Here is a 26,181-nt window from a genome sequence, read left to right on the forward strand (position 1 = left end):
TGGGCCTCCCCAAACCGTGTTCAGTTGCTGGGGGGACGGGAGCGTGGGGAAGGACTAGGAAAAACGCAGAATCCCAGATCATCTGCAAGCGAGCAGGAAGGCATTTTAACCCGGCTTTCCGGTGGTCTGGAACATTCCCTCCAACTCCCTCCTTGGGCTGTGCTGGCCTTCCAGCCAAGCCACATCTTTCTTATGCTTTTGGGCCTGACCTTTCCCAAGGGCCCCCAGAGCCAAGAACCTATCAAGCACCCCTCCCTCGCTGGAGAAGCAGGTCACACCGGCAAGGAGGAGGCCTGCTGCTTACCGAACGGTCCAACGCCAACAAAGCCTTGGGTGGGTGTTGAGGATGCCCCAAAGGAGAGACCACTGCCCGAAGCGCCCACCCCGGAGGCAGGGGTGTTCTGACCAAAGGTGGGTGTAGAGGTGCCTAGAACAGAGAGACCGCAGGAAACTAGCGCCTAGGCCAGTGCACAGAGGTGTCCGCGCTGGGTACTGAAGCCCGGGGGCTGTCCCGACAGGGCACCTCGGCCCTGGAGCCCCGTGCGGGCTCACCCCAGTGGTGGGAACTGCTGCCCTCCCCACCTGCTACAGCCTGGCGAAAGCCCCGCAGTGCTGCCTTTTGGCCTAAGGAGCGGGGAGTCTTTCTGCACTCCCGCGACCACCAGAGCACAGGAGGGCCGCCCAGCAGACCCCACCTTCCAGCCTGAGCATGTGACTCCCCTCTGACGCCACTGAGTTCTGCCGCCTCTCCCGGTTTACCCTCCCTCCAGAAACCCGAGTCTTCCACCAAACACCGCCCCCGACCCGTGGGTCCCCTCACCTTCCCATGGCCACACGGGACTGCCTCTGCCCTTGCCACCAGAAGCCCACTGTCCAGTCCCGCCACTGCCTCCCCACAGCCCTCAGAGGAGGGCGGGCCTCCTCACTCCTGACCTTGCCATCTCCCTGTCTGCCTCCACCCCTGCCCCGTCCCAGTCACCCCTGACAACCACCAGGGGCCATCCAAGTTCCCAGAGGGCCCCCAATCACGGAGCCCTCCCATCCCAGCGCGCCCCCGCGCCCCCGCTGCGGGAACCTACTAAAGCGGACACAGGCGGAGTCTCCCCTGCCCTCCGTGTGCTCACGTGTGAACGCTGCTGAGGAATAACCTAGCAGTGTGGGCTGGCCTTACCTCAAATTCATAAACCTAGTTCTCCACAGTGCTCAGAGCTTCCCGGCAATTCTACCAAAATCTCATTATGTTCTTTTTCCCACTCTCCCAACCACTTCGAGAGGCCCTCGCCTGTACACACACCTCCCCAGTGCAGTCACTGTGACCTTCTCTCACATCTAAAAATAGAAACCATCAGGATGAGAACTTGTAAGTCACCTTCTGCAGGGCAGATACAATCCCTTCACTCTTCTCCTGAAATTCTACAAGGATCTCCCTTCGTATTTAAAATCCAAATTTAACCCTGGCCCTGAATGACCTTCAACTCCGCCTGCCTCCGCACAGCATTTTGGATCATTTCCATTTTCAGATCCTCGAGCCACACTTTGCTTTTCTGTGTTCCTGAATAAGCAGAACTTGCTCCTGCCCCTGGGCCTTTGCACCACCTCCCCTGTGCCCAAAAAGCGCTCTCCCACACACACATACCCACCCACACTCCCAGCCCTTGTGCACAACCCAGATGTAGACTTGGCTTAAATTTCCTAAGAGCCTGCCCTCCTTGACTACCTGAAAAGCTCCTCCATAGCCACTCATGACACACTGCCTTCTACCCGGACACTTCTCCCCGAACCTGTATTTAACCACTGACCATCAGCCTTGTCCCGGCCAGACCGGGAAGCTCTCCAAGTTAGGAAACTAATCCTGGCACTTACGACGGCGCCTGCTGCAGCCGACCAAGGCCATTCCCGATCTTACCTCCGAACACAGGTTTGCTCTCAGGGGTGCTGCCCACATTGAAGGCAAAGGGTGTGCTCTGACTGGGTCCGCCCAACGTGCTCTGGCTCAAGCCTCCTCCGAAAGGGGTCGTGCCGCTGGTGGTCCCACTCTGTCCCGTGCCAAAGTTGAACGCTCCGGAGGTGCCGGGGGTGGCCACGTTGATCCCAAAGCCCCCGCTGCCAGCCGGGCCGGCGGATCCTCCAAATGTGAAGGGCGACAGCGTTGTGCTGCCGAACATGGAGCTACCGGTCCCGCTGCTGGTGGTCTGGGTCGTAGCTCCAAAGCCGGAGGTGGTGGCCGCCCCAAAGGAGAACACAGGTGTGCCGCTGCCGAAGGCAGGCTGGGTGCTGGCAGGGGTGCCGAAGGCAGAAGCGGCAGGCTTCAAGCTGCCGAAACTGGACTGTGCGGCGCCGCCAAAGGCAGGCTGGGCCGGGCCGGGCGCGGGGGTCGTGGCCGGGGTCGGGGCTGCAGAGTTCCCGAAAGTGAAAGAGCTGCCAAAGCTGGGGGCGAGGGCCGGCTTGGCGGCCCCCTGCTGCTGCCCGTCGGCAGCCCCGAATGCGGGCTGGGGGCTGGCCCCCGGGTACGAAGGCAGCGCAGGCTTGGTGCTCGAGCCGAAGGGAACGTGGAAGGCCGGGGTGGCGGTGGCGGCGGCGGCGGCGGTGAAGGTCAATGCCGGTGGGCTGCTGGTGGCAGGCGCGGGCGTGGTGAGGCCGCCGCCAAACCCGCTGAAGCAGGAGGCGCTGCTGCTGGCGGCGGCGGTCTGCACGACTCCGGGCAGGGACTGGCCAAACGTGGTGACGGCCGTGGACGCGGGTGCGGCAGGTGGCTTGCCGAACTGGAAGATGGAGGCCGCGGCCGGGGTGAAGCTGGCCCCGGAGGCGGGGGGGGCCCCAAAGAGGAAAGGTGGGGCAGCGGAGGTGGTGGTGCTGGTCACGCTGCTCACGCCAAAGCTGAATACGGGCTTCGAAGCGGAGTCGGCCGATGTGCTGGCTGTGCTCACGGGAGCCGCGGCTGAGGCGGCACCGGCCTGGCCGGCGAAGAGAGGAGCGCTCCCAGCGGCGGCCGGGGCAGCGGTCTGACTGAAGAAGGGAGCGGACAAGGGCGCAGATGTAGGGGACCCCACGCTGCCAAAGATAGGCTTGAACGTGGGCTGAGGGCTGCTGGCAGGTGCAGGGAGGGCCGAGCCGGAAGGTGCCGTGGTGGCGACCTTGGAGGGGCTGGACAGCAAGGGGTCCTCGTTCTCGCTTTTTGGCGGGACCACAAAGATGGGCTTGAACATGGGGGATGCTGAGGACACGCTGGGGGCTGTCGACACGGGGGGGTCAGCAGGTGCGGCGCTCAGCATTCCCAACAGAAGACTCGGCTTGGGGGTGGGGGACGGGGCAGCCGGGGCTGGGGATGTGGCAGATGTCTCAGCCTGAGGAGCCGGAGAGGACACGGTGGTGTCGGTGGCTGGTGTCTGGGATGCAGCAGGGGTCAGCCCCAAGAAAGTGGCTGCAGATTTGGAGTCTGAGGAGGTGCCTGGAAGAGGCCCTGACTGTGGAGGGCCAAGAGGGGCCAGAAGGCTGGGTGTCTTCGGAGGTGAAGGGGCCGCAGTGGCCGCCACTGCCGTGGACTCTGGGAAGAAGAGAGAATGCGCGTCCTGAATACTGGGACGGGCCAGCACTCAGTGCTTCTGTGCCTAGTGCCGGGGGCCAGGCGAGGGCTGCCGAGTCAGTCCGCGGATGTGACTCCCTCTCTACCACAAACCCTTCAAGCATCCACTCCCTAAAATTAAGGTGCTGTTCACTATTTCTACCCTTCACAGATCGTAAGCTACTGGGAAAATACGATTTGGCTTAAACGGAGAATCGATGTGTGGACTCTACGGAAAATCCAAACACCCAGACTCAAGTCCAGTGAAATCCTTTACTCACCCAAGAACGGTTTACCACATTTGCCTACCGCGGGCGGGATGCAGAGCATGTAGCTGTGGACGGAGAGCCCCTGCCGCGGGGCTCAGGGAGAGGCCGAGGCCTGGCACGGCCCGCTGCGTGCCCAAGTGCGCCCAGAGGAGTGCGGGCACATGCGGTGCCGTGACTGACCCCTGGACACCTCGAGGGAAAAGGACTGTGTCCTCTTGTGCCTGTGGTCTGAAAGGCCCCTAACCGTGTGAGCCCATTTCCATTTCAGAGAGCCTCGCGCCTCGCAAGCTGTTACCCGCGTATTACAAAAGATGACGGCAAGGCTCAGAGCAGCTCAGGAAGCGAAGAATTTCAAATCGTGAGCCACGTGAGCTGCGTGACAGCCAAAACGAGGCCACCGACCCCAGCTTGAAGCACGGCAGCCCCCTTCCCGCGAGCTTGCCGATCACAGACTTCAGAAGCTCTTGGGCACGCACCAGCTCGGGACGGGTGAGCCACACAGGCTCAAGCTCCCACAGGTTTCCGGGGGGCTGGCGGGTGTGCGACTTCTGCTTCGACTGAAACCTAGCTGTGTCCTGTGCGGCAGAGAGGGCTCCCCCACTCACCCGGGGAAGACGGCTGGCTGGCGGAACTCTGCATCTTCTTTAAGCTCTCCAGCAGCGGGTTGGTGCTTGGGGCTGGGGCGGGGGCTGGGGTGGCGGCGGTCCCAGCAGCGGGCAGGGTAAACGTCAGAGAAGGCTGAGTGGTAGGGGGCTTCTCGGTGACACAGTTCGAGGCAGCATCTAAAGGAAGGAAGACAGACCGCGTTTGGCAATTTTCTCCCAGGGGTACACCACAGAGCATGGGGCGTTTGGGGTCTCAGCATCTGCTTATCTGGAAATCCCTCTCCAGTGCCGGTGCTCACGGTTCTCCTGATACTGAGGACCCAAAAGGATTTCTCAGATGAGAAGGATCCAAATAAAACCCCAGGGAACAATTCCTTTCCGGAGCGTGTTGCTGGTCGCTCTTCCTTACCGGTCCCTTCGGCCAAGGCCTTGTTAAACCACCGCAGCGAAGCTCTCTTTTCCAGATCGAGGTCTTCGGCAGTGATGGAGTAGCCAAGCTGGGGAGGAGGGGGCTGCCAGAGAGAAAGATGAGAAGCCTGTCAATCAGAGAAGCTGGAGGAAGCCTGCATCTAGCTTCCTAGAGCTTGCGAGCGTGGCGCCGGGGCGGGCAGGTGTGGACGGACAGAGCAGAGCCCTACCAGCGTCAGGCGGGCCCCTCGCCGTGAGGGCAGCAGCTGAACCTTCCGCTTGCGCTGCCCTGAGCTGCCGGGTGTGGGCGGGGAGCTCCACGAGTTCTGTGCCTTCCACGTGGTCATATCTGCAGCTAAAGAAACAAACGAGGACTTGTGTTCTTCCTCTTCTCTTCCAGAAATGGCTAGGTTTGTCTACCCACCTCGTTTCTCACACCAAAACTTCACTGGGTACCTCTGAAAGGTTCTATCTTCCATGGTTGGGGTCTTGGGTACTGTTCCAACATTATTTCAGACAGGAGGGCCCCAAACGCAGGCAGACCGGTGCTCACTACCGGATGGGCATTGCCTAGGCCGTGGGCAGGGTGCTGCCCCTCTGCTGCCCGCTGCCCGCAGTCACGCCGGGCTGCGATGGAGACCTGCCCGTGCCACCGACTACAAGACGGGCTCTTTTTGCTCCGTGCCTACCAGGCCCCACATGCAGCAATGCTCATCCCGTGTTTTCGGACCGGCGGCGATCTGCACACCCTTCAGAAACACTCCCACCACAAGCCACTCTCGCACGCTTCTCAGCCTACCTTTTTCTCCCTGGGTCTCCTTGTCTGCTGCCAGCGGAGTTGAAGATCTGGAGCGGTGAGAAAGTTCGTCTTCTCTGCGGGCGGAAGAGGCACAAGTACACTTAGAAACACCTCCTGACTTGGGCACTTGGGTGGCTCAGCGGGTTAAGCATTTGCCTTTGGCCCAGATCATGATCCCAGGGTCTTGAGATGGAGGCCCGCATTGGGCCCTCTGCTCAGCAGGCGGTCTGCTGCTTCTCCCCAACCCCCTGCTTGTGATCTCTCTCTTGTTCTCTCAAAATAAAAAAAAAAAAAATCTTAAAAAAAACCCAAAAAACTCCTCCCCACAGAATACTGGGTAACTTCTTACACCCTCCTAACTACCAACCAGCCAAAGTCCAGACCATCATAATTTAAGATTGCAGTATGCCAGGACAAAAAACTTAAGAAATCAAAAGAAAATTCCTACATGCCAAAGGGAGCCAGTTCACGGATGCCATGGAGAAACCTCTTACAGCAGGCACAACGCAGCAACCTTTAAAACCTTACTTAAACCTGCCAAGCCCTGAGAGCTGCCACATATCTGACCCCAAGAGCAGCGTTCTAGTTGACTTTTGGTGCCTAGAGGGTCAGCTGCAATCTAGAACGTGGCCTTCCCTACCCCTGACGTAGCTCACTCTGCTCCCTGTGCTCGCTGGGGCCTCCCTGCATAGCCCGGCTGCTCGGGCTTTGGGATGAGGAAGAGCCTGAGCCTCTAGGGTCAGCATGAAAAGCCGCAGAGATATGAGCCACTCAGGCAGGTACTTCTCACTGTCCTTCTAGATGGCAATGTAATTCTCCAACTCACAGCCGCAGGAAGCCCAAGAGCCAAGCACGTGTCCCTCCTTTCCGCGAGTCAGGACTCCTTACCTTATTTTCTTTGCTGGCCTCTCTGGTGTCTGGGAGCGGGACGAGGCGGGGCTGGATAATGGAGATGAGCTGGGTCCACTTCTCTTCCAAAGCTGAAAGGTACACAGTGACACGACTGAGCCTAAGGACAATGTAACTCTGCCTATCAAGTCTCCTTTTCAGTGACTTACACATTTCTTTATGGGGTGCCTGACTGGCTCAGGCGGCAGACAGTGTGACTCTTAACCTTGGGGTTGTGGGGTGAAGCCCCATGTTGGGTACAGAGATTACTCAAAAATAAAATCCTAGGAAAAAAACCCCAAAAAACAACATTTGTGAAGGAAAGTCAATTGCCAGTAATAACTACGGGGAGAAATAATGTGAACGAGTACGGGAAGGCTTGGCAGTCAGCACATAAGCGGGGAGCGTACTTTCCGCACACACTAGAAAATGGAACGTTACATTCGGTCATAGTTTAGCGCCATGACGCATACAAGTCTATAGTATCTCAGAAATGATAAAACTAAGAAACTTTTCCAAACCTCCACCCAAAACCCTATCATAGCGAAGATAAGTCAGTAATCTAGTCCTGCTTCCATTACCTTCTCAATTTCACTCCAACTTTATTTTTTTAAAAAATGTGCTACCAAGACATTTATGACTTTTGCAGCATCTGTGATGTTTCCTGTTACATGACAACGGTTCAGACACCCCGTCTCTGCTACTAGGCAGTCCCCCGATAACAAAGACGCTCTGTTCCCACCCTCCCTCCCCTCCTGCAAAGTAGCCTTCGGCGAAGTAACCCACAGAAAGCAAGCACCCGCGCGCAGCGCTCTGTCTTTAGCCTAATCACAGCAGCACGGAGCTATCACCGTAGACGTTTTTCTCACTGAGGAGCTTCTGGGGATTTCTTAGCTCCGTGACAGTCACATCACGTAAGGGGCAGCTGGGGGCCTCCTTGGCTGAGTGTCCAGCTCTTGGTTTTGGCTCTCACGATTTCAGGGTTGTGAGATGGAACCCCGTGCTGTGCGGGGCGTCTGCCTGAGAGTCTCTCCCTCCCCGCCTCCCTTGCACGTGCACTCTAAAATAAATAAATCTAAACAAAAACAAAAACCTCTCTCTATAAAAGTACTGGCAGGCAGCAAGGACACTCTACTGTACACCCTTTGTACCATCTCAATTTTCAACCACACTAACATTCCCATAAAACAGAAAAACCTATGTGGGCAGGAAATAAAACATCCCCGAACCAAACAGAAACCATAAAATTAAAAGGCAAACGATTTCAGTAAGTTACCATCTTTACCTGTAAACACGGGAATCCTGCAAGTCCACGGAAGTATAAGGAACATTACCAAGTGAAAAGTAAGCAAGAAATAGAACAAGTCGTAAAAAAAAAAAAGTCAATCGACGTATCTAGCAGTCAACTTAGTTCCGCACTGTGATTCGATTTTTACTTAGCCGAGGAGTTCCCACTTCAGAGAGGTTCTGTACTTTACACTTGACAACGGAAGATGAGCAAGTGCGCTCCGTCACCAGGAAACGGCAACGTGGAGAGGGGACAGGAGAGTTCATGAGCTGACCGTGATCAACCAAAAGGGAACAGAGGTGTCTACACAGGAGCCCGGGGGAGAGACGATGCAGGGCTGGTTAGAGGAATCGGTAGAGGAGGGAGGGGATGTCGAGGAGCCTTTCACGACTCCCCAAACAGCACCCGAAGAAAGACAAGCCGCACAGGCTTGCGTAGGGACGGACCCACCACCCCACAGCGGGAAAAGAACGAGGAAGGGAAGGCTCCAGGAAGGGATCAGGTGCTCCCAGAAGATGATAAATGTCCTGGTCTGGCTGATGCAGAGAACATGTGAAGGAGCAACTGGGGACACGGTCAGAGCACCGAGCTGGGGTCTGACGCGCTGGAGGCGGAAGGAACTATTCCGACTTTGGAAAATGACGAGTCTCATTAGACACACGGAGAGATCAGTGTCACACACATAGAGGTCAGAGGCCAGCTCACTTCCGCTGTAACTGGTTCCCGTCTAACATGTGCACTGATTTTACAATTTCGAAGCTAGAGCTCCTAGCTCGGGCAGCCGTAGATCCGGCTATTTCCCAGGGTTCCACCGGGAGAATGTGCCGAGTCAAAGATCTCTGCTACCTCCTGTGCCGCATGTAAGGGCTGTCGCCTTTGCTGATTACTGGAGATAATCACTACACACCAACACGTTTTTTTCAAAGAGAAGCTTTAGCATGAAGATCTTTCATATTACTTCATCTCCTCTCCTAAAATCTACTTCCAGGAACTTATCATAGATACAAATACCACACGTGAACAGGGAACCGGAAACTCCTGAGAAAACCAAACAGCAGTTAGTATCGGGCTGCATTTCCTACGGGAGGTCACAGACTCCACCACCAGTGAGGGCGCTTATCACAAACCCTGACCCTCTTTCAGGCAACAGCTGTGTCCTTCGAGAGCAACATTCCCGCTGGGGACAAGCAGCAAACACTGGAGAAGACGCACCCTACACGTGTGAAGGCGGGGCGGTGCCAAGGAAGAGCTACCAGGCCAGGGGGACATCATGGAGACAAGAGAAGAGGAGCCAATGGCTGATCCCCATGTTTAGGTCCCCTTTTCCTCTCCCGGTGACCGCCAATTCCAAAAGGAGAAGCTGCAGTTGAGAGGCTGAGAGAAGCGTCTGGCAGTCTCACGTGGTTGCAAAGACAAAAACAAATTCAGGGCTTTCCAAAGTACCGGGGCCTTAATATGACCTAAAGCTTTTGGTTGGGATCCTCAAGCTCTGAAGAGGGACAGAGGGGAAATCAGAAATGAAGCAGCCCTCACCAGAACTGACAGCCAACTCAGAATCAGGTCAAGTCCTCCCACACAGAAGTCATCGGCTCCAATCCTAGCTATTGCCAGAGGCAAGATAAAAAAGCAAAACCTCTCTGGAGAAAGACACCATCATTCAGAGCTTCAAGTCATCATCAAATTTTTTTTTCAATGTCTGACAGAGGAATACAGCAGGAACAAAAATCAAATATATAAGAAAGTAACATTTAACCAATAACCCAGAAGAAGAAAGCAGACATCAGAAGAAGACACAGAAGATTCAAATACCGGAATTACTGAACAAGACTTTAGAAGAACTGTTGTTATAATAATTTAAATAAAAATATGGAGAATCCTGGCAGACAAATGGTTAACTATAAGAAGGATAACAATAATGATTTAAGAATGCATTGGGTAGGCTGAAATAGCACAGAGCTAAAGGAAATTGGTAGACTAGACAATGGAAGAACCGGGGGCGGGGGGTACAAAACGATGGGAAACACAGACAGACACAGGACAAAAGGAAAAGGTTTAACGTGTACTGGAACACTGAGAGAGGAGAGAAAATTGGGCAACATCTGAAGAGAAAATGACCTCAAAACGGTCAAAAGACCTCAAGCCACATGACAAACCCCAAGGAATATAAGGCATATAAACCGTTAGGTGAGCACTTCATGAAAATTTTTTTCTCAAGTGAAGTTGAAACACATACCACAAGTGAACATGCGCTGGGCCATAGAGCAAATCTATTACAAGAACTGACAGAAGCACATCCTATGAACTAGTGGAATTTAACTAAAAACCAGTAACAGAAAGATAACGAAACAATTAACTGTTTTGAAATTAAGCAATGTGCTTCTAAGTATAGAAATCAAAGAACAACTGGAAATGGAAATCAGAAAGTATTTGATCGGAATGAAATTGAAAAATACTTCTATTTCAAGCCTGGGATGTAGCTAAGGTTTATAAAAAATGTATAACCTTTAAGATATATATGTGTGTGTGTGTGTGTGTGTGTGTGTTAGAAAAGGGAAAAGGCTGAAAAAAAACCCCAGTGATCTAAGAATCTGGATAAAAGAATCAGAAAGAGGGATGCCTGGGTGGCTCAGTCGCTTAAGCATCTGCCTTCAGCTCAGCTCATGATCCTACCCTCCCAGGATCAAGTCTTGTATCAGGCTCCTTGCTCAGCAGGGAGTGTGCTTCTTCCTCTACCTGCTGCTCTCCTTCCTTACGCTCTCTTTCTATCTGACAAATAAATAAATAAAATCTTAGAAAAAGAAAAAAAAAAAAAAAGGAGTGCTTGCGTAGCTCAGTTGGTTAAGCACCTGACTCTTGATTTCAAGCTCAGGTCTCAATCTCCGTGTCATGAGTTCAAGCCCCACAGCTCCATGCTGGGCATGGAGCCTACTTAAAAAATATAGAAATTTAAAAAAGAAGAAAATAATATCTAGAAGAGCAGAAATTAAATATATAGAAAAACATGTAATAGAGTGACTCCTAAAATTGGTTATCTGATGACAAAACCTTGAAAAAGGAACTTCCTTAATCCAATAAAGAGTATCTACCCAAAATCTACATCAGGGCACCTGATGGTACAGTCAGTTAAGTGGCTGACTCTTGGTTTTGGCGCAGGTCGTGATCTCAGGGTTGTGAGATCGAGCCCCACGTTGGGCTCCGTGCTCAGCTTGGAGTCTGCTTGAGACTCTCTCTCCCTTCCTCCACCCCAGCCCACGTACTCTCTCTAAATCTTAAAAAAAAAAAACCAAAAAAACCAACCATAAGAATCCTATATCAAACAGTATATATAACAGGAAATGTGGAAAGCACTCCCTCTGAGATCAAAGAAAACAAAGATGTTTGTGATCACTTCTATTCAACATCATACTTCAGGTCTTAACCAAATACAATAAGGCATAAAACAATATGAGAACAGCGAGAGAAAAAAGCTGTCATTGTAGACAACATGATGTACATACAAATAGCCTAAAGAATATATGGGTGCCTGGGTGGCTCAGTTGGTTGAGCCACCGCCTTCGGCTCAGGTCATGATCCTGGAGTCCTGGGATCGAGTCCCGCATCGGGCTCCCTGCTCCATGCGAAGTCTGCTTCTCCCTCCAACCCTCAACCCTCTCATGTGCGCGCTCTCTCTCAAATAAATTAAAAAAAAAAAAAAAAGAACATACAGATGAGGGGCGCCTGGGGGGCTCAGTGGGTTAAGCCTCTGCCTTCAGCTTGGGTCATGATCTCAGGATCCTGGGATCGAGCCCTGCATCGGGCTCTCTGCTCAGCAGGGAAACTGCTTCCCTCTCTCTGCCTGCCTCTCTGCCTACTTGTGATCTCTCTGTCAAATAAATAAATAAAATCTTAAAAAAAAAACATGAATATTATGGAATTTAGCAAATTTTCTGAATATGATAATCAGTAGTATTTGAATACATCAGCAACAAATTTTAATAAACCACTTATAATAGCATCAAAAAATATATCTAGGAATATGTTTAATATGTAAAACCACTACACAGAACAGTTAAAGATGATGTAAATAAGTGAAAGATATACAATGTTCATGGATTGGAAGATTCAATGACATTTGTAAAAATGTTATTTCTCTCCAAAATAACTGGTAGATTAAAGGCAATCTTAATATCTCAGCAAGTGGCCATTCTTTCTTTTAGCAGAAATCAATGAGTTGATTCTAAACTTACAGAGAAATGCAAAGGGTCAAGAGCCAAGACAATTCTGAAGAGGAATGAGACAAATAAAGTTGGATGACTTATCCTACTACACATCAAAACTAAACGACTGTGTGGGACAGCGCAGAAAATAAAGATATAGGACAGAAAAATAGACCAATGGAACACAAAAAAATCTAGAAATGGATCCTCATATATATACCACACAGCAACAGGAAAGGGATGGTCCAATATTTCAATAAATGTTGCTAAGTCAAGTGGACATATCAATGGAAAAACACTAATTTTGATGGCCACTTCCTACCATATACAAAAATCAACTTAAAAAAAATCAACAACAAAGAATAAAGCTTCTAGAAGGTAGCATATCATCATCATGACTTTAGGTAGACAAAGAATTCCTAAACAGTGCACACAAACATTAGCCATAGGCATAAAGTAAAGAAATTGAAGTGGTGAGACACAGAGTAGGAGAGTGATTTGTTGCAACACATACTATTTACAGAGAGCTTGTATCTAGAATATATAAAGAATTCCTATAAATCAGTGACAAAAAGACAAACAATAGAAAAGGGCCAAGAAACCTGAATAGGCACTTCATGAAAAAGGAAACATAAACAGCTAATGAACAGCTCCTAGCTCATTCGCAATCAGCAATTACAACCACACGTAACCACCACAGGGAAAACTGCATGCCCACTGCCGTGGGTAATCAGAGCAACTGGCAACGTCAAGGGTTAGTAAGGGTGTGTAACCACACGAACAAAATCTCACACTGTGCTGGGAAGACAATCAACTGAAACGTAACTTTATTTTATTTTATTTTAATTTATTTACGAGACTCCAGGATCGTGACCTGAGCTAAAGGCAGACGATTAACCAACTGAGCCACCCGGGTGCCCCTGAAACGTAACTTTAAAAAATGTCTTAACAACATCTACTACAACTGAGCATCACACATACTTCACATATACTGCACCAAAGGACTTAATATAAGAACATCCATAGCAACATTATGCATTATAGCTCAAAACTGGAAACCCAACGTCCAATAGCAGGAGGAAAAAATTATAGTATATTCCTACAAAGAAAATAAAAGTCTTATTGCTATATGTAACAACCTGGATGCATCTCACAAGGAAAACAGTGAGTGAGAGACGCCAAACACAAAAGAAAGTGTATCCTGGTCTCCATTGATTTAAAGTTTTTAAAAATATTCTTAAATATTTTTAAAATAGTGCTACTATTGGGGCGCCTGGGTGGCTGGCTCAGTGGGTTAGGTTAAGCCTCTGCTTTTAGCTCAGATCATGGTCTCAGAGTCCTGGGATTGAGCCCCACATCGGGCTCTCTGCTCAGCAGGGAGCCTGCTTCCTCCTTTCTGCCTACTTGTGATCTCTCTCTGTCAGATAAATAAATAAAATCTTAAAAAATAAATAAATAAAATAAATAATAATAGTAAAAAAAAAAATAGTGCTACTACTCAAGAAGGAGTAGGTATGAGGGGGGCTTCTGGGTGTTAAAATTTATTTATTACCTGGGGCGCCTGGGTGGCTCAGTGGGTTAAAGCCTCTGCTTTCAGCTCAGGTCATGATCTCAGGGTTCTAGGATCGAGCCCCGCATCGGGCTCTCTGCTCCGCAGGGAGCCTGCTTCCCTTTCCCTCTCTCTGCCTGCCTCTCTGCCTGCTTGTGATCTCTGTCAAATAAATAAATAAAATCTTAAAAAAAAATTATTTATTACTTGACCTGGGTGGTAGTTACATGGAGATGCACACTTTAGCTATTTATTTTTCTACATTATACTCTAATTAAAAAACAAAACAAAACAAAAACTATAGATTTGACACAAAATGCTATGCAATATATGATTAAAAAAAGAGACAAAAAAGCATGTATGTGCTGACCCCATTTGTGTAACACACACCAAAAATTCTGTGTATTATCTGTGTTCACATACCTAGTATGAATGTCAACAACAGGTACCTATGGGACAGAGACTGGGACAGCCAGGACAGGGGAATCTTATTTTACTTAACAGCCATCTATACTTACGAACTGTTTGAAATCAGGAAAGGTACCACCTGCAGCACATGTCATAAATTCCAACAAGTAGAGTACACAGTAAAAGGCTTCCCTCCTACCTCAACCTCAAACCTTATTCCCGGTTTCTAATAAAATCTATCGAAATTACTCTATGCACATTAAAAAATCAAAGAAACCTGGCAGCACAAGTACCAGAGGACACTATACGCACAGCTCTGCACCTTGCTTTGGTTCTATTAAGCTACTTTATTCTGACAGTTACACAGTACTGCAACTTACAGGAATACTGTCACTCAACCAGCCCCCTGAAAAGGTACATTTACATTGTTTCCGAGTTTCTACTATTAAAATGTTACAGCCAACATCCTTGTGTATGCTTTTGAGCATCTGTACAGAATTCCTAACGAGCAGACCTGCTGGGTCAAAGGGCACATGCATCGCTAATACTGGTACTTACTGCCACACTGCTCTCCAGGGGACTGTTCGAATGGACACTCCCATCAGCAATGCACAAGAAGCCTGTTTTTGCAAATACTTTTATGGTTTTTATTTTACATTTAAATCTTTAGTTCATTTGGAATATGTTTCTCGAATATATGAAAACCGGCCCCAACTCACTCTGAAGAGACACAAATATGGGGCGCCTGGGTGGCTCAGTGGCTTCAACGTCTGACTCGATTTCAGCTCAGGTCGTGGAATCCAGCCCTGCGTCAGGCTCTGTGCTTGCCAGAGTCTGCTTAAGATTTTCTCTCTCCCCCTCTGCTCCCCAACCCCCGCGTGCACATGCTCTCCAAATAAACAAATAAAATCTTAAAAACACACACACACACACACACCCACACACCCACACTGTTCCTCACCTAGCTGGTAAAAACCCAAAGCTATGACAACCTGATCTACTGGTGTGGCGGTGGTCACTCGTACAAAGCTAACGGGAATGCTAACGGTATGTCCTCTAAGGAGGGGAATTTAACAGTATCTAGCTAAACCGTATATGCATCTAACTGCTGGCCTGGGAAATCTGTATTCCAGGCAATCTATCCAAGAAGTGTAATGGCCATAGAGGGAAATGACAGGAATTAAGGCATTCCCTGCAGGACGATGTCACAGCAGAAAACGGAAAGAGCCCAGTGTTGATCAGCAGAGGACAGGAGTAACTGCAGTTACTGTACAGGAAAGATGAAGCGAGCCTCAAACTTGTATGTACTGCTGCCTCACACAGACATGGATTTGTATAGAGTTTTAAGAAAAAAAGACAGTGGAAGGACAGCCGAAAAGTAATTAAAAATAGGAAGGAAACAACGTGGAGTAGAAAGAGGCTGAAATTGTGGACTTCTCTGAGTATATTTTGTTTTCTCATATGTTCTTTGGAACAATTTTTATTTTACTTATATTCATTTACATCTGTTCACTTACATTATTTATTCTTATTTTTTTAAACGGAGGCTCCATGCTGGGCAGGGAGCCCAAAGTGGGGCTTGAAGTCACAACCCTCAGATCAAGACCAGCTGACATCAAGTCAGGTGCTTATCCAACCAAGCCATCCAGGTGCCCCAGAACAACTTTTTTTTTTACGGTTTTAGTTATACAATTTTTCTTTTTAACATATTTTATTTTAAAGTAATCTCTACACCCAGTGTGGGCTTGGAACTCACCCTAAGATCAAGAGTCACATTATACACTGACCGAAGCAGCCACGCACCCCTTTTCTTTGGAAGAATCAAAGTATTTTATTTTACATACTTAAAAACAAACTATTTAAAGAAAAAGAAAACCCCAAAACATTAAAATATACTGGACAGATAAATCTTATTGTATATCAAGTTGGTGGTATACCCAACTGAGAACACCGAATTCACGTTACCCTAAAACACGTTATTTTGACTGTATCAAAAATAATTCCTGGGGCGCCTGGGTGGCTCAGTGGTTTAAGCCTCTGCCTTCGGCTCAGGTCATGATTCCAGCGTCCTGGGATCGAGCCCCGCATTGGGCTCTCTGCTCAGCAGGGAGCCTGCTTCCTCCCTTCTCTCTCTGCTTGCCTCTCTGCCTACTTGTGATCTGTCCGTCAAATAAATAAATAAAATCTTAAAAAAAAAAAAAAAATTCCTGGGGCGCCTGGGTGGCTCAGTGGGTTAAAGCCTCTGCCTTCGGCTCAGGTCATGATCCCAGGGTCCTGGGATCGAGCCCCGCACCGGGCTTTCTGCTCGGCCGGGAGCCTGCTTCCTCCTCTCTCTCTCTGCCTGCCTCTCTGCCTACTTGTAATCTCTGTCAAATAAATAAATAAAAATCTTAAAAAAAAATTCCTTTTTAAAAAAAAAGATTTATTTATTTATTTGACAGAGAGAGAGAGAGAAGGAACACAAGCAGGGGGAGTGGGAGAGGGAGAAATAGGCTTCACGCCAAGCAGGGAGCCCGATGCGGGCCTTGATCCCAGGACCCTAGGATCATGACCTGAGCCGAAGGCAGACACTTAATGACTGACCCACCCAGGTGCCCTCAAAAATAATTCTTAAGCCAATTCGTAATTTTACTGTTTATAATGCACTGATACCATTATTTTCAAATTGTGTTTACTGGGACCAGTCAAATAAGTGATTATGAAGCAACACTTTTTATGTAAGAATACCTAAAAACGAGGGGCACTGGGATGGTTCAGTTGGTTAAGTGTATGGCTCTTGATTTCAGAACAGGTCATGATTTTGGTGAGATCAAGCTCCACATCGGGCTTTGTACTCAGTGCAGTGTCTACTCAAGATTCTCTCTCTCCCTCTGCCCCTTCCCCTGCTGGCACTTTCTCTGAAAGAAATGAAATCTTAAAACAAAAATGTAAAATCAAAGAAATTATGTAAAAAGTTCTGTATCCTATATCTAAACTTGAAATATCAATATGAACTAATGACTAGAGAGTTTTCTCTTTCTAGAGATGTGTGTAATCTTAACTACCTAGAATTCACTATAGTCTATAAAGATCATTTCCAATTGAAAAAAACCAAGGTCACTTGAACAAATAACCACCTTCAATTTCAGTTGGAAATGTACAATTTTTTTTTTTTTTAAAGCTAAAGAGCAACAAAGTTATTTATCAAAAACTACTGGGGTCAAAACAAAAGGATACAGGAGCCAATCTTAAAGGGCTCCCACTTGCCAAAGGTGGAAAACTTTGTGCCTCAAAATGACAGGTCTATACAAATTCAGAGGCTCTTAAAGATAATCACAACAGCAAAAACCTCACTGGTCACTTCCAGAGTTGGCTCTGGCATCAGTGCCCTCTCATTATCTAGTCACTCCCACAAGTAGGGCACATTCTTCTGTACAGAGTTTCAGTTAATAAATGCAGAGCAAATGACAGGATAGATTATTACCATTTTGTAACCCAGTAAAACCATGGACCTAGAAAGATGATAAATGGCTGCTAAAATCATCAGATAAACAGAAAAATTGGGGCGCCTGGGTGGTTCAGTGGCACCTCAGCGCCTCTGCCTTCGGCTCAGGTCATGATCCCAGGGTCCTGGGATCGAGCCCCGCATCGGGCTCTCTGCTCAGCAGGGAACCTGCTTCCCTCTTTCTCTCTGCCTGTCTCTCTGCCTGCTTGTGATCTCTGTCTGTCAAATGAATAAATAAAATCTTTAAAAAAACACAAAAAAACAGAAAAATTAAAACAGAAGAATCTGACTCAAACTGCTGAGCCCAGGGATCATTACCAACCTCACAAAATGGAGGCAGCCAGACCTCACGTGCTCCTGGTGTGATGCAATCATAGGTATGTGATGTTCTGGCAAAATAACTGAACTTGAACCTAATCAAGCCTCAGGACTAAACTCCCATTTATATGGAACATATGGGATCGTGTACATGTTAAAATGATGCCATTACGATGGAAACAATCTAGAACGTGGGAAATTCTACAGATTGATCCAGTTTTTTCAAAGGAAGAAAAAATAGTAGTAGTATAGATTAAAAGAGTCTAAGAGACATAGGAACCAAATGTAAAGAATTGATGTTTGGTCCCTCACTCAAAGGAACTATAATAAGATCGTATGGGATAACAGGCAATCTGAATACAGGGAGATATTAATGATTATTAAGGAGGGGCACCTGGGTGGCTTAGATGGTTGGGCGTCTGCCTTCAGCTAGGGTTGTAATCTCTGGGTTCTGGGATCGAGCCCCATGTCGGGCTCCCAGCTCAGCAGGGAGTCTGCTTCTCCCCTGGTAGTACTGTCTCTCTCTCAAATGAATTAAAAGAAAAACCCCAGGGGCGCCTGGGTGGCTCAGTGGGTTAAAGCCTCTGCCTTCAGCTCAGGTCATGATCCCAGGGTCCTGGGATTGAGCCCCGCATCAGGCTCTCTGCTCAGCGGGGGGCCTGCTTCCCCCTCTCTCTCTGCCTGCCTCTCTGCTTACTTGTGATCTCTGTCAAATAAATAAATAAATAAAATCTTTAAAAAAAAAAAAAAGAAAAACCCCAAAAACAAATATTAAGGAATTACTATTGTTTAAGAGAAATAATGCCACCCTGGTTATTAATATTTACAAAAAGTTTTAAAATACACTTAAGTCCCTATAGGTGAAATGACAGGTTTGTAATTTACTATAAAACACAAGGGCAAACACAGGGTGGGGGCAGACTGAGGAAACAAGACAGACAAAATGCTGGTAACTAACCAGTGAAGCTATAGGAAGATCCATTAGATTCCCTTTCCTTTTGTGTACACTTGAAATTTGACCTAATAAAACGATGTTGTTAAGAACAGATGAGCACAGGTATACTTCAAGTTTTACTGTACTTTGCAAATTTTGTTTTTAACAAACTGAGGGTCTGTAGCAAATCTATTTCAAGCCAAGTCCATTGGTGCCATTTTCCTAACAGCATTCACTCACTTCACGTCTCTATCTCACATTTTGGTTATGTGTCGCCGTATTTACAACTTTTCATTACTCCCTTCGTTACGGTGATATGTGATCTTTGATGCTACTTTTGTAATAGTGAAGCCACAAACCACACCCTTATAAGGCAGCTGACTTAAACAAGTATGCATGCTCTGACTGTCCCATTAACTGGCAGTGGTCCCATCTCTCTCTCCCAGCCTCCCTATTCGCCGAGCTACTACAATATTGCAATTATACCAGTTAACAACCCTACAGCGGCCTCTTAATTGTTCAGCTGAAAGAAAGAGTCGCATGTCTCATACTTTAAATCAAAAGCTACACATGAACAAGCTTAGTAAGGAAGGCAGATCAAAAGCTGAGACACGCTGAATGCTAGGCTTCTTGCACCCAACAGCCCGGCTGTGAATGCAAAGGAAAAGTTCTCGAAGGAAATGAAAAGTACTACCCTGACGAACACACTGAATGGTAAGAAAGTGAAAAGGCCTTATTGTTGACATGGAGAAAGTCTGAGTGGTCTGGGGAGAAGATCAAACCAGCCACACCATCGCCTTAAGCCAAAGCCTAAACCAGAGGAAGGCCTAACTCAATTCCACGAAAGCGGAGAGCTGAGGAGGAGACGAGTGTGGAGCTAGCAGAGGCTGACGCAATGAGCGGTTTGGGGAAGAAGCCATCTCCGCAATAAGGGAGGAGTATAGAAGCCGGAGGTCATCCAGAAGATCTAGCTAAAATCACTCACGAAGAGGGTAACGCCAAACGGAATTTCGACAGAGAGGGCCTATTCTGGAAAATGACGCCATCTAGGACCTTCGTAACTATAGAGAGGTCAGTGTCTGGCCTCAAAGCTTCAAAGGTCAGGCTGACTGTTGTTAGGGGCTAATGCGACCGGTGACTTTAAGTTGAAGCCGGTACTCACTCGCCACCCTGAAAATCCTAGGGCCCTTCAGAGTTACTCCCAGTCTGCCTGTTGTGGTGGTTGTTCCCACTGGTCGGGCTTAGGCCTTCACCTTTCGTTCATGTTATTGTGAAAGCCTGCTGGATTACCTTATCTCAAGTTTGCTCCCCTCAAATCTCTTCCGCCGCGAACGTTTTTTTTTTCTTTGCTACTATATATAGGGTACCACTTACTAACATGCATTAAAAGGACTGCTTTTTCAAGCATTACCTTCAATCTTTATAATAATCCTTGGGAAATGAGAAAAGGAAAGTTGAAGTGATTTACCAGCCCGAGAACCTATAAGCTACTAAGTGTCAAAGCCAAAATCTGAATCCAAGTCTGTCCGGCAGCAAAGCTTGCTCTGTTTGTTCCTAGGCCGTACTGCATCCTCTTTCTAAGAAAGAATTGCAAGTTTTTCTAAAAAAGAATTTTAAAATATTTACAGCATTTTAAAAACTTTCAATTCTCAATGACGACAAGATGAATTTTTTTTACGATCCAGTGCAATCGGACTGAATCTATCTTTTCGATCAAATTAATACCATTTATTGAATTACTCATTCTTTGACCATTTATCTGCAATCCTGGCTGTTTTGTATCCGCTGTCCCCATCTGCTCTGGTTTACTTTCTGGGCCTTCTATCCCACTCCCTGTGCCGAAGTTATCACTCAAGGGTTTGCATCTTCTGTTAGCTCAGAGGTCATCCCAGTATCTGACAGGTGGACCGTGGTTAGTAAACACGGGCTCATCAGTTAATGCTCGGAACATCCTTCTCCCATGTCACAAGAAGAACGTACCTGAGAGAAACCTCGAGTCGAACTGTAAGAACTGGTAATGGCATTGCGGCTGGAGCTAGGGATGCCACCTGTGTACGTGCTCGTCAAGGAGCTCACGGAAGAGGTGCGAGATCTCTTATTCGAGTGGTCATCGGAGCTCTGGGAATTAAGACCTCTCTTCAGAGAGCCAGGTCTGACAAAAGAGAAAAAGACAGTGAGTGTGTCATTTAAAGCAACATTCTTTAAAGGCTTCATCCATGGTCGCAAAATATTTCTTTCTTTCTTTCTTTTTTTTTAAAGATTATATTTATTTATTTGACAGAGATCACAAATAGGCAGAGAGGCAGGCAGAGAGAGAGAGGGGGAAGCAGGCTCCCTGCGGAGCAGAGAACCCTATGTGGGGCTCGATCCCAGGACCCTGGGACCATGACCTGAGCCGAAGGCAGAGGCTTTAACCCACTGAGCCACCCAGGCACCCCTCGCAAGATATTTCTTAAATAAACTTAATTTAAAAGGATAAAGCTCTTAATGCTATTGCTACCACTTCAGCTAAATATCTCAGACAAAGTCAGGAAGGGAAAACCAAATATTCAAATGTATTTAAAAAATTAAATGCATGACTCCACTTACACAATATTCTAGAAAAAAACCTCACTAATCTACAGTGACAAAAAACACATCAGTGGATGCCTGGAGCTAGGGGCAGGACTGCAGGAAGGTGTTACTAAGAGGCATGGGGCAACTTTGAAGGTGACTGTTAGGTTTATTACCTTTGCTATGGCAATGATTTAACAGGTGTATACACGTCAGAACTTATCTAGACTGTACACTTTAAAAAAGCACAGTGTTTTATAATGTCAGTTATACCTCAATAAACCTACTAAAAAAATCAGTTAAGAGGAACCAACCAATTTGTCTAAGCTTCCAACCAAAACAATCTTTCCTGTAGAAGTCATCCAACCTTTGTTACAATGTCGACAACTCCCTTTCTCCTAGAGTGAGGAATGTCAACCACGGACTCTTACACGGGATGAAAACGTATTTCCTCTAACTTCCACCTATGGATCTACTTGGAGCCCAACCGAACAAATGTTACCCTTTTCTTCATGCAACTGCCCTTTGGTTTTTGGTAACCATTATCCTTCCCACCCTCATTTCCTCATTCCCCTTGAGACTTTTCTCTCTTGGGTTAATACTTTATACCCTCCAAGCCCACTCATACACGGTCACCACCCTGTAACATCTTACAATCGCTTCACTCGGAACGAAAGTCAGGTTGTTTATTGTCCCTTACAGTGCTGGCCACCGAACCAAGCACAACACTGCACAGACAATGCGAGCACCAGTGAGGACAGAAGGACTCCCCACCTGCTCCATTCTAGTCTTTGTTCTGCTACCAGCACAGGCCGGGAGCACGTCAGCTCTTCTGACACACTCCTGACTCAATAAGCATGCAAGTTACCTTAAGTCTTTTCACACAGATTTCCAAGACACTTTCCCTCTCATCCAAACCCTAAATGTATTTAAACTCAAATGTACAAACTTAACAGTTATCTTACATTTCATACTGCTGCACTTTAAGTATCGCACAAACCTGTTTTTATACACAGTTATTAAAAATATATACAAATTCTCTTATCCTTACCATATTTTTATCCGTATTAATGAAAAAACATTAAAAGAATTTAGAAGATGGTTATTGTGGGACATTACTCAAAATGTTCTTCTCTGATGTCAAAGATTTGAACGTGGACTAATAAAGCAATGCAAAAACACAGAGGAAAATCTATAGGACAACAGCTCTCACAATGCCCTTCCCCCATCTACCTCATTCAGATGGATTCTCACTTACTTAGGCACAAAAGAAGCAGGGACTCCATTGGCCACCAGGGGCTCAAATGCTGAATGTCCACTCCCACTGCTATCATGGCGCCTGTGACAAATCAAAAAACCCTCATTTAATGAACTTTTTTTTTTTTTTCTTAGAGCATGCTCTCATACTCCTGGAACCTTATTCTATTTCTGTGGCCTGTAGAAATGGCTAGACAAGAAAAAGGCTGCTTCAAACCCTAAAGATTCTCAAAGGTAGATTCATTCTAAGACTATCCTCATAATAATGAATATAAAAATGCTTCAAGACCTTTTGAACTTATTCAGGTATATTATTTGCTAACTCTCTCCAAAGTATTACAATCACAAACTTAATACCCTACCAGCCACAAATAAAAAACAAAAATCAGAAACATTTTAAGGGACTAACCCACAAATCCCATAGTGCTCTGGACGTTAATATGGCAAGTCTGTTAGGGAAAAACTTCACATATCACACATAAGGGCCTATGCATGGCACCCATAATCACTGCCTACTCCAAGTGTGAGAGAAATGATACAGAATCCTCAGTTACAGGCTCACTGGAGTCAAGAAATATTTTAACCTTGGAGAGTATGAGAGACTCATCTGGACCATAAGAATGATAAAGATTCCCTCTCCGACCTCCACATCCTCCGCTCCTGGCCACCCCTGCTTAGCTTGCGGACATCGGTTCAAACTGCTCACTTAAAAACCATCTGTACTCATCGTTAGAGCTTCCTGTGTCACATAAAAACACTTCCACTTATTAATGTCTCCCCACCTAACTTTGCACTGGTAGTACCAAAGAGGGCCAACTTTGTAGGATATGAACAGTCTAGTTTAGGTAATGGTCATATTTAACAAGTGTGGGGTCCACGGTCTCCTTAGAGGGCTTCCTGGAGCAACGTACATGAGGAAACCCCCTCTCATTAGTCTGTTTATCGTCCTGTTGTGTTTCTTCTTTTCTTTTTTTTACTTCTATACACATACAATCTAGAATTCCTTATTTTATTATCCAAGTCCCATAGGGACTCTGTCTTACTCATTGCTCTCTCCACAGTACTTGGAGTAGGCCCAGGCACACACTAGGTGCTCAGTCTGCCAAACTGAAAGATGAGTGAAACTCTTAACCGAGTCTTGGAAAGCAGTTATGCGTCATACCTAGTGACTTCCACCTCCGCTCTTCCCCCCCAAAGGAGACAGACTGCTTATGCCATTTTCATTAAAGTATCAGAAACCAAATAATGGAATTGGTTTTACTCTCATTACTGATAAATCTACCATATTCCAGTCGTGACTTTTCCTACCCAAGCATTTCCTTTGGCACCACTATGACATCTGAATGATGGTTACCCAAATAACTGAGCAACATACGCTGGTGAAGGGAAGATTTTTTAGCATTCTCTCTAAAAAAATAAAATAAAATTTAGCACATTCGTATCAAAAGTATGAGGCTGACGTGGCTAATAGCTGTCACCTGATCTCTAGTACTCATGGGAAAGGTAAGTTATAACATTTAACCTGTACCTTAGAAAGTTAACAGCATTCAAGCCCTTGTTACCAAGCTCTTCCATGGAATCCAAAGAAGGGCACCTACTGAGACTCACCAACTGCGGAGGTGGCCTCTGTTTCTTTTTGGGCGTGATCTGTGTTTCAACAAATCACAGGAGTCTGTGTCAAAGGCCTGTTTAGTACTCTGCGGGGCCTGTTACCTTCTTTTATTTTCCTGGCTATCAGAAAATATTTGGTCTTCCTCCTCCACGGTCCTTTTCTTCCTCTCCTTGAGGGCACTCAGTACAGTCTCCTTCGCACATGGGTCTGGGGCATTACTTGATGGTGAGGACAGCGTTGAGTTGATTGTCTGCTCTGGTCTATAATGAAAAATAAGATTCTGGCATTAAATTATGTTAATAACTATGCCATATAGCACAGACTTCAGTCACTGGAAATTAGAAGCTAACTAATAAGGAAAAGTATACACTGACAGAAACTGCCCTTAGAATTACAGCTACAATCTAAGGCCAAAATAAAACAAAACGCGGTTCAAGGACTAGAGTTAGGGATTTCTCATTCAAGTAAGCACTTCCTCTCTTTTTTGCTTTATTGTTGTTTTGTCAGAGAACAGCTGTGGAAAAACAAGTGGAAATAAACGGGGGTTTATTCTGTCAATAGTAACACTCACAACGGTGAACGAGTCCATTTACTATCCGGAGGAGCAATCCTCACTGTCACTGGGCTGCACACCATTTTGGAATTACGAGCAGACAGCACAGTCTTCTTGTGATAACCATTCCAGCACACTGTAGGAAGTACGCCCAGAAGGGAATACTGGGCCTGTTGGATTGGATAGCGTCTTCGAGGTGTTATCATAAAGCGATTTGATAAAGTCCCACAATCCCTATGGAGAACAGAAGACATATTATAGAACCAAAAAAGCTTGAAGTAATGGCAGAAATGTAAATTACTGGAGAATCATGTGGATTCAGTTATCTTCCAGAGAGCTTAAACCACTTAAAAAAATTAAAAAAGGTTTTTACTTATTTATTTATTTAGAGAAATTGAGCACACGCGGGGGAGGGGCAGAAGAGGAGGAGATAATCTCAAGCAGACCGCCCCGAGTGCTTAGAGCCTGATGCAGGACTTCCTCTCACAAACCTGAGATCACGACCTGAGCCTAAATCAAGAGTCGCATGCTCAACTTACTGAGCCACCCAGATGTCCCTTAAACTGGGTTTTTTTTTTTTTTAGATTTTATTTATTTGACAGAGAGATCACAAGTAGGCAGAGAGGCAGGCAGAGAGAGAGGGGGAAGCAGGCTCCCTGCCCAGCAAAGAGCCTGATGTGGGGCTCGATCCCAGGACCCTGAGATCATGACCTGAGCCAAAGGCAGAGGCTTAACCCTTAACCCACTGAGCCACCCAGGCGCTTTAAACTGCTTTTTGAGCCACTAAAAACACAGCATTTTTATGGCAACATTCCCCCATTCCATCTAAGGATGGAAAGTGGCAGCTGCTGAGCAGCTGTCCCTACAATGGACTTCAACAATTGAGAGGAAAGTTGAAAACCCTGCCTACACGAGTAAAAAAAAAAAAAAAAAAAGGTGCAGTGAAAGAAAAGTGTGTTAGGACATGCAAGGAGAGACTTTTCAAGAATTCTTATATCTTTTCAATCTTTTATGCTGAGTCACAAGTAATAAACACCCAAAGTCAAACATTTTGACACCTAAGTTCATCTTTCAACTAAATGTACTAATCGATAATCTAATATTTTCACCAAAGTTTTGTATTCTCTTGTAATGGTCAGCTATTGGGACAAAATGGAAATGCCCTTTTAATTGGATCTTTATCAATCAAGTTTTATTAAATAGGGGTCTCCTAGGAACACCTCTTTGAGCTTGGCTAACTGACCTAATTGCTCTTATTAGTTCAAAGAAAAAATACAGCAAAACATACTATTATAACTACTCTAGAAAGATCAAGATATTTTCACCAGAAGTAGGGACATTTTAGTAGCTTATCAACTGTTTTTCGAAAGGCTGTATTAAAATTCAGTTTTAAAAACTGTAAAAAAGGGAAGAGCTCTGGCATCGCATCTTATTCCAAGGCAGGGGACGGTTGACACACAGCAAGGTGTTTCAAGAGGACAAAGCGACAGAGAATCCA

The 26,181-nt window shown here is 46.6% G+C and overlaps 1 protein-coding gene across 1 annotated transcript in view; it reads right to left on the bottom strand.

Moving 5' to 3' along the window:
• LOC308359688 (nuclear envelope pore membrane protein POM 121C-like) overlaps positions 1–26,181 on the bottom strand; it is a 29,121-nt gene that overhangs the window by 2,261 nt on the left and 679 nt on the right. The window contains exons 2-12 of the mRNA XM_080830920.1: positions 24,702–24,917; positions 24,232–24,390; positions 22,520–22,600; positions 20,689–20,860; positions 6,532–6,623; positions 5,644–5,717; positions 5,075–5,199; positions 4,846–4,948; positions 4,437–4,613; positions 1,907–3,544; positions 305–427 (exon numbers count right to left, since the gene is read on the bottom strand). Coding sequence (XP_080687046.1) covers positions 305–427; positions 1,907–3,544; positions 4,437–4,613; positions 4,846–4,948; positions 5,075–5,199; positions 5,644–5,717; positions 6,532–6,623; positions 20,689–20,860; positions 22,520–22,600; positions 24,232–24,390; positions 24,702–24,917 — 2,960 coding nt within the window. The remainder of the gene's footprint in view (positions 1–304; positions 428–1,906; positions 3,545–4,436; positions 4,614–4,845; positions 4,949–5,074; positions 5,200–5,643; positions 5,718–6,531; positions 6,624–20,688; positions 20,861–22,519; positions 22,601–24,231; positions 24,391–24,701; positions 24,918–26,181) is intronic.

The sequence above is a fragment of the Martes martes genome, assembly GCF_963455335.1.
Source record: "Martes martes genome assembly, chromosome: 18".
Lineage (NCBI taxonomy): Eukaryota > Metazoa > Chordata > Mammalia > Carnivora > Mustelidae > Martes > Martes martes.